The following is an 18,002-nucleotide window of genomic DNA, read 5'->3' on the forward strand; positions in this document are numbered from 1 at the left end:
GACACTCACAGACCTCAAGGTAGAAGTGAAGAGAGACCAGACCCTCAGAGACCTCAAGGTAGAAGTGAAGGGAGACCAGACACTCTCAGATCTCAACGGCAAAAGTGAAGGGAGACCAGACAGTCACACAAGGCAGGAGTGAAGTGAGACCACGCACTCACAGACCTGAAAACAGTCTTGGTCTTGTCCTCTGATGAGAAGTCGGAGATGTTGGGTGGTAGACGTAGAATTATTTCTCAAAGCTAGTTTCTGAAGCCTAGAAACAATTACATATTTTAAATACAGTTTTCCTCCATGAATAGTGGCACAAAAATGGGTAATTAGAATAAAACTATCCATGACATCTAACAATGGACTGACTATACATCAGTGCCTAGAACTGTCTCTCTGAAGTACTAAAAGCTCTTATCTCAGTGAAAATGTACCACAGAAGCTTTCTGGCTTAATCTATCTCTAACTCTATCTCTGCAACCGACCTTATTATATGTGTAGGCATTATCTGTCTCATAAAATAGCAACAATGAAAATCTAGGAGAAGATGCTTACCAAGTCTACCCACACCTCGCAGGGATACTTAGTTCAACTGAGTTCTCAGGGCAACAAGGGTCCTAGGCCAAAACAGTCATTTGTACAAAGTAGTCTTTTAAAAAGTATATTGAATTAATCCTACTTTTTAAAAGTTACAATGCAAGTACAATGGACATATAAATAATAGCTGGTTGACAATGCCCTAACCTTTGAAAATATACGAATCCTCTCTTTATTGGAGAATAGAAAATACACGAGCAACTGTCTATTTTACCCAAACCTTAAAGATTAGCAACCAAGAAATTACTCAAGCCGAGGCCTATGCTTTGTCCTCTTAGCTCCTGCACGGCTGGGAAAAGCCTTGCAAAGGTGCAATGACTGGAGAGACTTCCCTGAACAAAACATCATTTTGTAAATGCTTCATTTTTATTTATTTATTTTTAATTTATAAAAATTATAAATTCTTTTATCATTTTAAAGTAGTAATCAAGTGGGGGCAGGAAGTCTGGGTTTCTATAAAGAGAGTCAGCCAAATGACCAACTGTGTTCAGAAGTTAGGAAAACACTAGTTACTGTTCCTGCTACAGACTTTTGAGAGAGGTTTCTTCCAGAGGTCTTTTTAAAGACAAATCTGCATAATATAGTGAGTCTCAAAGGAAAACAATTTAACAATAAATGCTGTATCCCATTTTCTAGGATGTGCCAGCCCAGCCCCCACCCATTTCAGGTGCATCTGTATGGTCTGGAAGTGTGACACCCAAGTGCAGTATTGTCAAAAGCACGCTTCTGGGTTTTGCTGAAACCATGTGGTTGTTGGATTGAGATAATTCAGGTTCCTTGGAAGAACAGATGGCCTGCATGTTCTTTATCCAGCTGTCTGTGAAGTTGTCCTCCAGCTGGCCTTTGGAAAAGTACAGAGAGTCTGAGGTAACAGTCCGTTTTTCAGCAGATCTTGTGTTGTTGGGAAAATGTGTAATGGCTTTCTGCAGCCAGTTAAGATGGAACTGGGACTGGAATGTATGTTAAAAGGAAAGGCTGAATGAGGACATGTGCCCATCTAGAAGGCTTTTCCAATCTGCACAGTTTAGCCTTAATATTGTCTATATGACCAATTTCCTCCAATACATATACAAATAATTGATTATCTGTCAATCTTTGACACTTACTGTGTTCTACCAAGAGGAACACCGCCCCAAGCCAGAAACTGTTTGTTGGAGAAAATCAATGGAATATCTGAACAGCAAGATCCAGGTGGCAGAGGCTTACTTCCTGAAGAAACTACTTCACCTTTTAACACAACTTCATACTGAGGTCCAAATGGCTGCACAAATATTTTCAAGCTCCTAACAAGAAGGAAATCTTAAGTTAAATGTCCTGTACTGAATTATCTTGGCAAGTATTTTTTACATGCGTCTTTTGTCCAAGAGACTGAACTGGGTGCCAAGGATATAACGATATCCCCACCCTCTGAGCCTTGACTCCAGAGAAGAATACAGACATGGCAGAGATGATGACAAAACCATCTACACAGTGGGATGTGAGAGACGATGGTGCCTAGTGAATGCTATTCATGAGAAATTTGGGAAGAGTCAAGGAAAGCTTCCCAGAAGGAGTTAGCTCAAGGAAGTTGAGGGTAAGCATTCCAGGCACAAGTATTCACACTGGTGCAAGTCAGATTTGACCCTTCTCTTCTGCAAGGTGCTGAGAGCAGAATGAGCCCATGCAGGTGTCCAGTAACCCAGAAAGGGTGAGCCTTGTGTTTGCAGAGATATAGGGCTTTAAGTTACAGTTGTATGAGCAAGCTAAGGACAGTGTTGTTCGACTATGCTGATGTACACTTATGATTGACCTGGAATATAGATAGGGAAAATTATCTTTTTTTTTTTTTGAGACAGAGCCTCAAGCTGTCCCCCTGGGCAGAGTGCCATGGCATCACAGCTCACAGCAACCTCCAACTCCTGGGCTCAAGCGAGTCTCCTGCCTCTACCTCCCAAGTAGCTGGGACCACAGGCGCCCGCCACAATGCCTGGCTATTTTTTGGTTGCAGCCATCATTGTTGTTTGGCGGGTCCGGGCTGGGGATTCAAACCCGCCACCTTAGGTGTACGTGGCTGGCGCCTTAGCCGGTTGAGCTATAGGCGCCGAGCCGGGGAAAATTATCTTAAATTAACAATAGTAATTTCTTTCTTTTCTTTTTCCTGGGAGAAAGAGAAAAAGCTAATGAGAAACATCAAAATTGATATTTTATTATTTACTTTTGTGAGAACACACTTGAAAATAGTGATTTCTTGGCTTGGTACCTGTACCTCAGTGGTTAGGGTGCCAACTACATACACTAGGAAGGCAGATTTGAACCCAGCCTGGACCTGCCAAACAACAATGACAACTGCAAGAACAATAAAAAAAATTGCTGGGCATTGTGGCAGGTGCCTGTAGTACCAGATACTCGAGAGGCTGGGGCAAGAGAATTGCCTAAGCCTAAGAGCTGGAGGTTGCTGTGAGCTGTGACACTACAGTACTCTACTGAGGGCAACAAAGTGAGACTCTGTCTCTAAAAAAAAAAAAAGAAAATAGTGATTTCTTAATTTCTATTCAGATGGTTTAAAAGGAAAATTTTAGTAACAAAAAGAAGAAAATCTGAAGGAAAGCAATTAAGTAGAGCAATACCATTTATTAAATCGAGTAGAATATGTCCTTCACCATTCAGGCTGTGGGTTGAGGAATAACTGAGTAGCTGTTTTGAGAGATGTTTTCTCATTATAAACATTTTTATGTTACCTTTCTTCACAGGCTTTGAAATCTGTTGGAGTAAATGAAACTACAACTTCATGTTCTTCTCCAGGCTTAAGAAAGAGATTCTCTGGGTCCACTGAAAAGTGACTTCCTTGTTCTGGGACCTAAACAGTGATATGATCATAAGTAAACGTGGCTTTTATTCATTTCCTTTTGTCTTGTGTGCCTTTCTCATTTATCAGGACAGGTTATTTGTCCCTTGCTCCTTGTCCGTCACTATCTCAGCTTGTCATATTCTCTAGGAAAGCACACTTCTCCTTCTTCCTTCCCCATAACACACCTATCTCCCAACTCACCTCCAATTTCTAATCACTAACACCTCTTCACTCACCCACAGGTCTCAGAAATAATGTCCACGTGTGTGGATCACTCTTTGCCAATTCCACCCAGCCACAAGATGACATATAGATTTCTCTGGAACTAATCTAGACCTTAGTCCTCATGCTCCAGATACGAGATATCAGAGTTAAAGCACCTCGAGATATCAGAGTTAAAGCACCTCGGTGTGTATTTCACATTAGTGCAATATCCAAGTTCCCAGACACTCACAGCAAGTCTCCTGTTTGACCCTCAGGACGCTCAGACAGGGCAGGAGCACAGCCTTCAGAAGGTGAGTGTGCCTCACAGTCAGGAGACTGTTTCCTAGCATAGTGACAGAAATTCTTACCTTGATATCTAAATAAACTTCAATATTTCCAGCATTTTTCAAAGGTAAATTTTGTTTTGTTGAGGAAGCCACACTGGCCAACAAATGCATAGTCTAGAGGAGCAGGAAAACCAGACATTAAAAAAAACTATTATAATTAAAGTTAAGTCAATCTGAACACAAAACAATCATGGCTAGGGGAGAGGAGGCACCTGTAAGTCTCGAGGAGCATGTATCCTAGCTATTCCTGCTCGTGCTCGGAGACCAACACTTCCAAGGATGGTTGTGGGGTTCGGACTGTCAACTTCTACATCAACTTTTGCCAAAAATTCTTCTGCTGAGTCTAGAATCTCTGTAAAGGCTCATTCTTTTAGTTCAGACACCAGAGACTTACATAATTCTAAATATCATTAGCAGTCCAACACAATGCTCTTAGAGGCAACAATACAATTTAGGCAAGAAGATTTTTTAAAAGAATCTAAAGAGGAATGAAAATAAACAGAGAGAAAGAAAAAGAAAGAAAACATACACTGGTATATGTGTGGTAAGACTGATTAAGAGAAAAACTCTAAGGCCAGGTGCAGTGGCTCATGCCTGTAATCCTAGTACTCTGGGAGGCTGAGGCAGGTGGATTTCCTGAGCTCACAGGATCAAAAACAGCCTGAGCCAGAGTCAGACTCTGCCTCTAAAAGTGGCCAGGCATTGTGGCGGGCACCTGTGGTCCCAGCTACTTGGGAGGCTGAGGTAAGAGAATCGCTTAAGCCCAAGAGTTGGAGGTTGCTGTGAGCTATGATGCCATAGCACTCTACATAGGGTGACAAAGTGAGACTCTGTCTCAAAAAAAAGAGAGAGAGAGAAACTCTATAAGGTTCCACTGGCACTAGCCCTGGTCACCCTATACTGACACAGGCTGGGCCCATACAGCCACCTACCCTGTTCTCAAAACAACACAGAATACTTAACAATTACTCAAACATTCATATTCACTGACAGAGGAAGTAAGTGTTAAATCAGTAATCTCTTTAACTATAGACTAAAGCAATTCCCACAAAATATAAACATGATACCTGAAGTACTGATTCGTTTCTTTGGACTATGGAAAAGAACCCAAATTATCAGAAATTCTGGATCCTATAAAATAAAAAAAAATTGTATTAAAGTATGCTGGTATTAAAATTGCAATCTTAGTGAAAGAAGAATATTATGGAAACTGAACTTCCTTTAATTCTAAGCCAGTTCTCCACTCCTCCACCCACTTACCTGTCCATTGTAACTGGCAGGCATCATGTGACTGACCACAGAGGGACCTGGCAGCTGAGCCCCCACATCAGTGTAAGGAGTGGCTTTCACAGAAGCATGGATGGGTTCCTTGGAAAATGTGAAACAGCGCCAGGCTATAGCATTCTGCTCAAGAATACAAGAATCAGTTTCAGTAGAGCTAATAGTATAATATTAAATTTGTCAACAAAATCCTTTGAAAAAAATGTATTCACATAGTAACAATTAACCAAGAATGAAATCAACAGTGTCTACAAATCCACATGCATTTTGCAAACAGTCTCCTACTGTGTTAGGACTCACCGCATTAATGATCAGTCTGACCGGTACAGAGGCATGTGTCCTGTTTATCAGTTTTAGTGGGAGAGCTTTCCAGCTTCCGTAGGTCAAGTCACCAAAATCAAGAACATCTTTCTTTTCTGTTTCTATCTAATTATGAAAAAAGGGAAAATGATTTACAAAAATCAATATATTAATAAATAGTACAACTTATGTTTTTATCACTGCCTTTTGTAACCATAAATTAAGAATCAGCATTAAAGGTAAACATATCTAAGTTTTATTAGGCTATTTTATAATTGCTTATTTTCTTCAAATAAAAAGGTCAAAATCTTCTTCTGAGTTAGTTTATATACCCAAACACACTACACAATTAAGCGATATCCTATGTGCTGCTACTCTGAAAAAACTATTAGATCTTAAGATGAACTGACAATTTTATAAAATATAGCAGAACCTCTGTAAGTTAACCACCCAAGGGACTGTAACAAACTGGCCAATAGATGGCAGTGGTCAACATAAGAAACCAGAAACTGATACATAAATGAGATGTATGTCCAGTCCGTGAAAATTAAGTCAACTTAAGGAGGTGGTCAATGTAGGTAGGTGGCCAACTATGGAGGTTCTACTGTATAGGAATCTCTAGTTCTGTTACTAGAATATTGACTTCTGAATTCCACTCAAAAATATCATGAATACCTTGGCATATTCAGATTTAATTCAAACTTCCAACAATACTGAAAATGTTTAAGATGGTATCAAAATAGACATATCAAAAGTTTAAGACAACTGGCCACCACCATGACAGACTGACCTCTTTAAACACTGAGATGGACCTCACACAGATTCCTCACACACACACACGGAGAAACAGTCTGTACATGTTCTGTACAGAAGCAAACACTCATTTTGTTTTCCTGTTTATTTTTGCTTTGAGTTTGGTTAAATCTAAGGATACAGAACCTACAGATAGAGAGCACTAAGTGTATTGAAACATACAAGCACACTTTTTTGCCCGAGCCCAACAGAATACAACAGAAAGTCAAAGACAGCCTGGCATGTGGGATGCAGTCAGCTACCATGCAGGGTGGCAGAGCTTTAACACCCTCCAGGGAACACACCATGTGACCTCAAGCTTATCACAGGGAAGGCAAGGCTGGAATAGGGTTTGAACTTCATATATAAAGCCCGGAAATTAAAAGAAGTACTCTTTCTAGAAAAAAGGAGCTTGTCAGGGATGGCAGCACAGACGATCCTTGGTGAGAATGTGCAAGCCTAGGCCCGGCACACATAATCAGAGGACTCCAGGTTGACAACAGTGAGCCCTCCAGAGACACCTGGATTTCTGTAGAGTGCTCTCCAGGGACATTTCCAAAGACCAAGACACAGGGGTGCCTAAAGTAAAAGCAGCCTCCATGAATGTGAGTTCACATCAAAAATGTTTAAGTAGGCTCGGCACCTGTGGCTCAAGCAGCTAAGGCACCAGCCACATACACCTGAGCTGGCGGGTTCAAATCCAGCCCAGGCCCGCCAAACAACAATGATGGCTGCAACCAAAAAAAAATGGCTGGGCGTTGTGGCAGGTGCCTATAGTCCCAGCTACTTGGGAGGCAGAGGCAGGAGAATGGCTTGAGCCCAGGAGACAGAGGTTGCAATGAGCTGTGATACCACAGCACTCTACCCAGGGCAACAGCTTGAGGCCCTGTCTCAAAAAAAAAAAAAGTTTAAGTATCAAAAAACTAGGCTGGGCATGGGTCCTGCTCCTGTTCGGGGTGGTCTCAAACTCCTGAGCTTAAGGAATCCTCCTACTTTAGCCTCCCAAAATGCCAGGATTTCAGGGGTGAGCCACCATGCCTGGCCAAGCAATTCTTCTTGAACACATGAGAAACATCAAAATAAATAGAAAACGTTGTAGGCTATAGCATCAATCTATCTCCATTCTATATTCTGACCACAAAGGTGAAAACAAAGTAAAAAGAAGACAGCAAAGCACTTCCAACACACTTCAAATTAGAAATGTGCTTTAAATTCTTTTTGGTCAACTTTAATATATAAAAGTCTAATAATATAGATGAAACAGTTAAGTGACTATAATCATGGGTTCTGGTACACATACATACAACGCAATACTTAAATGCTGATAGAAATATTGCTGTTTACACTTTCAATTTGAATCAGCAGTTCCACAAATACTGAGCAAGCCCCTACTATGCACCACCTAGTGACCTGGACATGAACAAGAGAGATGCAGCTACTTCCCCACCAAGCAACAGGTACCTTATGGGGGGGAAGAAAGATCAAACAATAAATAGTGAATATTTAATACGTCAAATGAAGAAAAGTGCTAAACAGAAAAGCAAAAGACAAAAGGAAGTAGGAGGTGGGGGGGCTCCCTTTCTATAAGCAGTGTCCAATGTCATCTGAGCAGAGCCCCAAGAAAGGGAGAGTGAAGCATACCTGCATCTGGAGGAGGAGGCTCCCGGTCAGAAAACAAAGGCGTTCAAATGGCTTTTTCATCATCACTAGAATACGCTTTTTGTTAGTTTGTTTAGAGATGGCTTCTTGCTCTATTGCCCACTCTGACACAATGACACAATTATAGCTACAGCACTACAGCCTCAAAGTCCTGGGCTCAAGTGACCCTCCTGCCTTAGGCTCCCAAGCAGCTGGGACTACAGGTGCGTATTACATGCCTGGATAATTTTTAAATTATTTGTAGAGATGGAGTCTCCTTACATTGTCCAGGCTGGTCTCCAACTCCTGGCCCCAAGCAACCTTCCTGCCTATGCCTCTCACAGTGGGGGAATTCCAGGTGTGGGTGACCTAGATGTGCTTTCTAAACTGATGGGTGTCTAGAAAGCTCAGTCTTCACCTGCATGCAAACTGATCCCACGTCACTTTTTGATCTATATGTGAAGCTGTCACTGAAAGTTATTCTAAGCTGAAACATTCATTCACATAATATAGGGCAGTTGTTTTTATTTATTCCGCACACATACATTCAAGATTTCTCTTAACCATTTACCGTATCGTTTCTTTAAGAGACATTTAAAAGGCTAATGTATAACATCCAACATTTACATGCCACCAGGACTAATCACTAAATCTGGTTAAATCTGTCTTCCTTTTTAAAAACAATTATGTCAAGTGATTTTTCAAAACATTCCTAACCAACACCTTCTCAAATAATTATAGGCCTATGTATCATCCCTAAGGAATAGCTTATGAGAACACACTATCACACTGTCAAACTATCAAACTGCATTGTTTTGAAAGGATATTCTTTTGGAGAAAAACAAACCTTGTATTACTTTTGGGATAAAGGATCTTACCTAACTGTGACATCAGTTTAGTCCCTTTTACCTGCTCTGACACTAGCTACACCAAACACTAAGAAAATTATATGATAATAGATTTTTTTTCCTCATAACATTTTGTTCTGAAAATTTTCAGAATTACTGAGAAGTTGAAAGTTCATACAGTAAACACCCACATACCTATGACTTAGATTCTACAGTTAACATTTTGCCATATTCCTTTTCCTACATGTCTAACCATCCATCAGTTCATCTATTAATGTATTTCAAAAAATAATTGCGAACACCAGTATATTTCACCCTAAAAAACTTTCTAAGCAAGCATCTCCAGACTAATCTGTTTTGTCTGTTTGTTTGTTTTTGGAGACAGAGTCTCATTATGTCACCCTCAGTAGAGTACTATGGCATCACAGCTCACAGCAACCTCCAACTCTTGGACTTAAGTGATTCTCTTGCCTCCCAAGTAGCTGGGACTACAGGCACCTGCCACAACAGGTTGAGAACCGCTGCATCTAACAGTCTTTGTGGGTGTGGCCTTTGTATCAAATTCCTCAACTATTTCTCATAGGGAATGCTGTTTCCTGGTCAAATCCCGCTAGTCTCCCAGGGCCCAATTTCTCCAGCTCTACCCCTTCAAGAAGGGGACCCGAGCAGCTAAGACTACAGGTGAGTGCCAACACATACTTTTTGTAGAGATAGGATCTGGCTCTTGCTCACACTGGTCTTAAATTCCTGGCCTCAAGAAATCCTCCCACCTTAGCCTCCCAAAGTGCTGAGATTACAGTCATGAGCCACTGAGCCTGGCAAATTCCCTAGAAAATAAAGAAGTTGTTGACCTAAGTTACCAAGCATTACCCTAGAGAATGTGTACTATAGGCAAACCCTGAATGATTCTCAGCCTCCCCAGGTAGGCTGCCCTACCTCTCACTCCCCATGCTCAACCGCTATACTGGGAGCCACAGTTACAGCTTTGTTGAATAAAACAAATCAACTCTCACAGGACTTCAGTAACACTGTTACGATTGTTAAAATGTGTTAAATTCAGGCTCAGTGTCCGTGGCACACCGAGGGTGGCAGGTTTGAACTGGGCTGAGGTGACCTAAACAACAATGACAACTGTAACAAAAAATAGCTGGGCATTGTGGTGGGCGCCTGCAGTCCCAGCTACTTAGGAGGCTGAGGCAGGAAAATCGCTTGAGCTGGTGGGCGCCTGTAGCTCAAGTGGCTAAGGCGCCAGCCACATACACCAGAGCTGGCAGGTTTGAATCCAGATCAGGCCTGCCAAACAACAATGACAACTACAACAAAAAAATAGCCAGGCGTTGTGGCGGGCATCTGTAGTCCCAGCTACTTGGGAGGCTGAGGCAAGAAAATCGCTTAAGCCAAGAGAGGTTGCTGTGAGCTGTGATGCCACAGCACTCTACCCAGGGCGACAGCTTAAGGCTCTTGTCTGAAAAAAAAGAAAGAAAAGAAAGAAAATCACTTGAGCCCAAGAGTTTGAGGTTGCTGTGAGCTGTGATACCATAGCCCTCTATCAAAGGAGACGTAGTGAGATTGTCAAAAAAAAAAAAAAGTTAAATTAAATTCAAATAATTAAGCATCACCTAATTTTAACTTACAGTTGTCTGTTGTTTACTGGCATTTCAGTCAACAATGGACTGTATGTACAACAGTGGTCCTGTGGGATTATGAAGAGGGGACTGAAAACTTCTTGACACCTGGTGATGTCACAGCCCTGGTCATATTTGTTGCTCAATTGCTTTTTTTTTTTTTTTTTTTTTTTTGAGACAGAGTCTCACTTTGTTGCCCTCGGGTGGCGTTATGCAGCTCACAGCAACCTCCAGCTCTTGGGCATAGGCAATTCTCTTGCCTCAGCCTCCCGACTAACTGGGACTACAGGCGCCCACCATAATGTCTGGCTACTTTTTGGATGCAGTTTGGCCGGGGCTGGGTTCAAACCTGCCACCCTCAGTAAATGGGGCCAGCACCCCACCCACTGAGCCACAGGTGCTGCCCTTTTTATTATTATTTTTTAAATAAATTTAGTGCAGCTGAAGTGTGGAGTGCTTATAAAGCCTACAGCAGTGCACACTCATTTCCAGGACCTTCACCCTCACTCACTGTCTTACCCAGAGAAGCTTCAAGTCCTGTGAGCTCTATTCATGGTAAATGCCCTATATGAGTAATGTTTCTCTTTTATACCAAATTTTTACTATACCTTTTCTACACTGAGATACATTTAGATGCACAGACACTTACCACTGTGTCACAAGTGCCTGCATCTCCAGCACAGACCTATGCTGTCAAGTCCACAGCCTGGCCCCCACAGTCCAGATGCATGGCAGGCTACACCTTCTAGGTTTATGCAAAAAAACTGCACATCATTATCTTTGGCCAGTGACAAAAATGATGCCTTTCTTAGAACATCCCACATCACTAGGTGACACGTGGCTATATCATCACTAGCTCTTCTGCTTCTCCGTTTTATACTGTCCCTCACTCCTTAAACTTGTTCAATAGGTTAGTTCTGATTTCACTACCAATTATAGGAGACACTTCTTATAAAGCAGCAGTTGTTAACTAACGCTGTGATTTGTAATCATTTGGGAAGATTTAAGAATAACTGATATGTAACCATAGCCTCAACCGTTCTGGTGTAAATGACATGAGTGGAATTTAGACACTGGGATGCATTGGCCAGATGCGGTGGCTCATGTCTGTAATCCCAGCATTCTGGGAGGCCAATGTGGGTGGACTATTTAAGCTCAGGAGTCTGAGAACAACCTGAGCAAAGGTGAGAACCTGTCTCTACTAAAAACAGGAAAATTAGCTGGGTGCTGTGGCGGGCACCTGTAGTCCCAGCTACTCAGGAGGCTGAGGCAAGAGGATTGTTTGAGCCCAAGGGTTTGATGTTGCTGTGAGCTATGATGCTATGGCACTCTACCCAGGGCACAGTGTGAGACTCTGCCTCAAAAAAAAAAAAAAAAAAAAAAATTCACGCCTATATTCCTAGCACTCTGGGAAGCTGAGGTAGGTGAATTCCCAGAGCTCATGGATTCGAGACCAGCCTGACCAAGAGCAAGATCCTGTCTCTAAAAATAGTCAGGCATTGTGGCAGGAACCTCTAGTCCCAGCTTCTTGGCAGGCTGAGGCAGCTGCCTGTAGTCCTAGCTACATGGGAGGCTGAGATAAGAGAATCACTTAAGCCCAAGAGTTTGAGGTTGCTGTGAGATATGAAGCCAGGGCACTCTACCCAGAGCAACAAAGCAAGACTCTGTCTCCAAAAATAAATTAAATAAATAAATATCCCCCCAGTTGTTCCAGTGTGTAGCCAAGGTCTACAGCCATCCTAATCCTATATCCTAAATGAGGATATAACCTAATGACTGTGTATTACCCCAACTAAATTACAGGTAATCTCTTTCACTTCCAGTAAATCAGTGATCAAAAAAGAGAAACTTTTCCAGTGGCAAAGAATATTCAGGTACAGAAAAGAGAAAATATTAACCACTGGCATGTTTCTTTATAGAAAAAGGAGAAGAATATGAACCAGTGGCACTTTCCTAAATATATATCAAGTCACAAATCAGTTGGGAAACAGGGTTTAATGTTACATTGTACTTTATAAATGTCTCAGCAAGTACATTTGTGTTGCCACAAAAAGTAGAAACAAGTTTAAAATTTGAAGAAGATACTTAAGAACCAATGTTCAGCTTGAAATTAATCCTATACATATTTGTCCACAAACTGATTTCTCCCAAACATTACTTCTGAGGTTAAACAGCCTTCATTAAAACACCAGGTATGACAAAGACTCATTCCCTGTTACCTCGATGATGGGACTCTCGGCAATGGCGCTAAAGATTACTGTGCTGGCCATCGCTTCCGCCTGCACTATTGTCTCAGCGTCTGTGGAGCACGGCCAAGAAGCAACACGGAATGTGCATCTGAAAATCCCAGGATTGGACGGTATAAAAAGTACTTTTATCTCTTCTGTGGCATGAGGTCTTACGATGACTTTATTCTTGAAAACTAAACAACGATATGTTGAAAGATCCACCTTTGAAAAAGAACCACATGGTTTGTCATAAATGGCATCATGCTGAAAATCAAGTAGAACACCCAGATTAAGATTCCTTTCCCCAGTCACTCAAACTACTAGATTTAGACATTTATTACCTCTTCAAAAATATCCAAATCTTATAACGCATTGTTTCTAAAGTACTATTGGTCAAAATGCTTCATAAGTTTAATTTTTCTTACTACATAAAGACTGTATCTCCCTATTTTATTTTAAACCAAGCACATTTATTTATGCCCTCACTTTTTTAACAAAGGACACTGACAACAGGAGCCCTTTTGCAGTCCTGCAAATCCCTCTGGGATGTGGCTCCTGCAGCTGCACATCCTGTGGGGTGCAGGGAGGTTGGCTCGTTGCTAAGGCCCTTAACAGGCTACCGTGTCTGCAGTTTACGACATTGCCTGCCTCTCCATCCTTGCTGTAAATGAGGATCTTCTTTTCTACTCACTACTCCTATCACCAACACTTCCACTCACAGACTCCACAAGTCCCTACAAATCTCTGGATTTGACTTTCACCCTCAACCCTTTTTTTCATCCAGTCACATGCTGTTCACCCAACCTGAGAAAAGTCAAAAGGAAAAGACTAGGAAAGGGAAGAGCTGGGGTAGAGGCAATCTGATTTTATTAGGTAAATAGAGTTCTAAGAGGTAAGAGAGAAGAATAAACCATCCACCAATGGTGCTTATAAGCAGCAGTTGTGAAACAAGGACATTTCCCAGGAGCAGTGGGGCCCACAGTCTCTTTCCTCCCCCACAGATGCTCAAATGGTCATCATAACTGGAAGGAGATCTACAGTCCAGAATCACAGCAGCCATACAGACTGTGTGAGAGACTGTCACTGTTAAGAGTTAATGTTTCAGGTATTTCAAAAGATCATGTAAAAAAAAATTAGATAAATTAGTCAGAAAGGCTCAGTGTCTATAGCTCAGTGGCTAAAGCGCCAGCCACATACCCCAAAGCTGGCAGCTTCGAACCCAGCCAGCCAGAGCCTACCAAACAACAATGACAACTACAACAAAAAAACAGCCAAAAGTTGTGGCAGGCACCTGTAATCCCAGCTACTTGGGAGGCTGAGGCAAGAGAATCGCTTAAGCCCAAGAGTTTGAGGTTGCTGTGAGTATGATGCCACAGACTCTACCGAGGGCGACATAGTGAGACTCTGTCTCCAAAAAAAAATTAGTCCAGACTCCTCTTACTTAGGTCCCAAGAGTAAATTCTTTAACAAATGATGGTGACTTATATTCAATTAGATTTTAAAAACTAACAAATAGAGACCAGGAATTCAGAACTTTTAGTGATTTAAATAATTGTGCTAAAAATAAATTTACATGATTTTATAAGTAAATAACAAAATATAACTAATAACTGGTTAAAAAGTCAGATTTCATTTATACTATAAATACTACAACACAACGGGACCCCTCAAAAGATACCGCTCCAATGACCGTGTACAAGGTCGAAGGGCTGAGGGTCAGAAGGGGAAGAGGAGAAACCCAGCCCTCAGCCACGATGCAATCATCAGACCACACGGGCGAACCACGGAAAGCTCACCTTCTCACCATTGACGCTGACACTCAGAAGCCCGATGCTGACCTGGAGCCAGCGGTCGGTTGGGTTGAACACACTGAGGTGGGTCTGTGCAGCGAGGCCCACACAGCAGGCATGGGGGAACTTCAGCTCCTCGGGCACTTTCACCGCCCCTGGGGAAGGACACGACAGTCACATGCCAGCCACAGCACAGGCCTGGCTAAAGGCACTTTCGGCTAGACGGCAATTACTACACAGACTCCAGTATAAACCTCAGATGCAGCAGTCCCTGGTGCTCTATGGGCCTAGAAGAGGCCTGCCAACAACGTTCTGCCTTAATCCAGCCCAGGAAAAAAAATTCAAATTGATCAAACTCACAATTACAACTAATCAATTTTTTGATGGTAGTAATTGTTTTCTTTTTTTCCTCACAAGTCATAATCAGAGAGAAAATCTGGTAAGAAGCTACAGAGGCCTTTCAGATATGCACACCTATTCTGATTCTTAATGCCACACCAATCTCCCCATGTTCAGTTACCGCGAGGCCAGAGGAGGCAGCACCCACGGCCCAGCACTGTGTATGACGACGGGTGGTGTAGCCCTATGCTGGGCAGAGTAACTATCAGCAGGGGGAGGCGGCCCACAGAAAGCCCAAGAAAGGCCTCTCGTTGGCTGCCATACCAGTTACCCTACAAGACAGAAGATGACTAGTTCTGGGACTCACCTCTAAGCTGGGCATTCCCTAGATGAAAGAATGAAACCCAGCTGCAGAGCAAAAGAGAGATGAGAAGACAAAGGCCTGGAGGACCTTGCACTTGCTGAAACTCCTGTGTTTTTCTAAGTCTCTTTCAGGGAGCCTTGCACACAAGTGCATTACAGTGCTCTCATTTGAGGACAAAGGACAAAACTTACAAGTCAACTAGTATCTCCTTTGAAACAAACTACCCTTATGTGGTATCATTTGAGAAAACTCACCTTCTAAAAATGAGTCTAACAGTGACAGCCACAGAGAAGCAGTATCTTACCAAATCCTGATGTCACTCCTGAATCCCAAGGAGCAAGTTCAATGCCTGCGCCAGGAGGCCGTCCCGGGAAAGCTGTGACAGCATGCAGCAGGCTCTGACTGAGGGCACTGGCGTGCGGGTGGCAGAGGGAAGAGGCCCCCATCAGTCCAGAGCCAACACTCGGCCCTAGACAAGGGCCCATGACCACAGGGTTTTGCACATGCTCTCCTGGCACAGCTGGGTAAGGGTAGCCTCCCGAGAGCGCACAGACACCACTGCCAACGTGGCATGGAGGCCAGGCAACACTTCCTGCTGAAGGGGCTGCCCCTACACACTGCTGGGCAAAGGTGGCTGTGCTAAGGGAGTGTAGGGTCAAGGGTGCAGGCATCGTGGTGGGCACGGGCTGTGCCTCCACACAGCCTAGACCTGTGCTGCTGGGTGCAGGTGGGCACAGGTGCCCAGAGGTGATCGGGTGAGAAGCGTGGCCACTGGCCTCACTGCTGGCAGTTGGCACATCTTTGTAAGTTCCCCTTTGGTCTTTGTCCATAGACTCCTGGTGTGACACTGGGAGATGTGGGGCTGACCCTGCCTGCCAGCTTGGCCCCGACATGCTCAGGAGGGCCAGCCTGACTGGGTCCCAGTCGCCAGGGTGTGGGGCCAAATCCCCCTCGCTGGCTTCCAATGGAGCTCCACTTTTGGAGATAGGAACTTCACAGGATCTAAAGGTGGGTTTTACATCTGTAGGTTTGCCACACAGAGAGGCGGCTTTAACTGCTTTTTTCATATATGAGTTGTTCTGGATGACACATGATAATACCCCCTGGCCTTTATTCTGAAATGGAACTTTTTCTCTCAACTTTTCCACGGCTTGTTCTTCTGATGGAGCTGGACTAGCTTGAATAATTGTAGTGCTCAATTCACTGGTGGTATCAATCTGCATATGACAAACAAATTTCAAAAATAACTCACAGATAAATTGAACAAATTCAAGCCATGTTGGTATAAATTCAAGTAATAAAGAGATCTACATGAATGATCCCTCTAAAGAAAGATGTACTTTACACAAAGAGTAGTTCTGCAGCATTTTTTGCAGGCTTACGTTAGAAAATTTTCATTCATTGTTTTTAAAAAGAATTATAATATCAACAAAATAAATAGGTATATACCAATTACATCTGAAAAATCTACACAGATAAAGACCAGAGCCACATAATACTTTTGCAAATTTAAGGGATTTACTTCTGTAAACTTTAAAGTTTTTTTTTTTTTTTGTGAGACGGAGCCTCTAGCTGTCACCCTAGGTAGAGTGCCATGGCATCACGCTCACAGCAACCTCCAACTCCTGGGCTCAAGCGAGTCTCCTGCCTCAGCCTCCCAAGTAGCTGGGACTACAGGCGCCCGCCACAACGCCTGGCCATTTTTTGGTTGCAGCCATCATTGTTGTTTGGCGGGCCCGGGCTGGGGATTCGAACCTGCCACCTTAGGTGTATGTGGCTGGCGCCTTAGCCGCTTGAGCCACAGGCGCCGAGCCAAACTTTAAAGTTAAAAACAGAAATATATTAGTACCAAAGGAAAAAGCCTTAAAATAAAATATAAATAAATTAGTACTAATGGGGAGAGGAGCGAGTAAGCTTCCAAATGACATTGACATAAGGTTAGATGTCAACAGGAAGCTGGCTCATGGGTCCTCCTGCCTGCAGTCTGTCTGCACGTCCTGGAGAGGTGAGGTGCTGACTGCACTGTGCCTGCTCCCATCTCTAAACTCACGTGCTTCCAGCTTCTTCAGTACAAACTTAACAGTTCCAGGAAATCTCATATACTCATTTCTTTATATATAACGCATAACCTGAGGGTGACATCTTGAGCTCTGTAGGATGATCCAGATATAATTTATACATAACACACCCCTGACCCTCACTGACTGACTTTGGTTGCTTTCAAAATTTCTCCTGAACCAAAGCTTTAGAAACAAAGACACTGATAAAAAATAGATTTGTCAGTGATTAATAACAACAAATGGTGTGTGTGACTTACTAGGGGACAAGTGCTGTTCTCATACACTCTTCCTCCTTACACAGGAAGAAACCAGTGTAGGGAAGTTCAGTAACACCCTGTCCAAGGAACAGCCAGAGAAGCTGTCTGACTCCCTAACTCAGCTCTTAACTACTTGGCTGAGTTAATATCTCACGGCATCAAAATGATGGCTTCCCTGAGGTGGTGCCCCCACAGCTCAGTGGGTAGGGCGTCAGCCACAAACACCAAAGCTGGCAAGTTCAAATCCTCCCCGGGTCAGCTAAGCAACAATAACAACTACAACAAAAAAATAGTCGGGGCTTAGTGCCTGTAGCTCAAGCAGCTAGGGCGCCAGCCACATACGCCGGAGCTGGCGGGTTTGAATCCAGCCTGGGCCCACCAAACAGCGATGACAACTACAACCAAAAAATAGCCAGGCTTTGTGGCAGGCGCCTGTAGTCCCAGCTACTTGGGAGGCTGAGGCAAGAGAATTGCTTAAGCCCAAGAGTTTGAGGTTGCTGTGAGCTGTAACACC

General features: G+C 43.0%; 1 protein-coding gene across 1 annotated transcript in view; it reads right to left on the reverse strand.

Annotated features, from left to right (window-relative positions):
* CEP192 (centrosomal protein 192) overlaps positions 1-18,002 on the reverse strand; it is a 152,351-nt gene that overhangs the window by 66,212 nt on the left and 68,137 nt on the right. Inside the window, exons 18-28 of the mRNA XM_023519469.1 lie at positions 15,476-16,388; positions 14,475-14,623; positions 12,670-12,900; positions 5,548-5,673; positions 5,227-5,370; positions 5,034-5,097; positions 4,179-4,318; positions 3,988-4,080; positions 3,306-3,424; positions 1,695-1,871; positions 166-256 (exon numbers count right to left, since the gene is read on the reverse strand). Coding sequence (XP_023375237.1) covers positions 166-256; positions 1,695-1,871; positions 3,306-3,424; positions 3,988-4,080; positions 4,179-4,318; positions 5,034-5,097; positions 5,227-5,370; positions 5,548-5,673; positions 12,670-12,900; positions 14,475-14,623; positions 15,476-16,388 — 2,247 coding nt within the window. The remainder of the gene's footprint in view (positions 1-165; positions 257-1,694; positions 1,872-3,305; positions 3,425-3,987; positions 4,081-4,178; positions 4,319-5,033; positions 5,098-5,226; positions 5,371-5,547; positions 5,674-12,669; positions 12,901-14,474; positions 14,624-15,475; positions 16,389-18,002) is intronic.

Source organism: Otolemur garnettii, unplaced genomic scaffold (assembly GCF_000181295.1).
Source record: "Otolemur garnettii isolate 467f Iridium unplaced genomic scaffold, OtoGar3 scaffold00176, whole genome shotgun sequence".
NCBI classification, from domain to species: domain Eukaryota; kingdom Metazoa; phylum Chordata; class Mammalia; order Primates; family Galagidae; genus Otolemur; species Otolemur garnettii.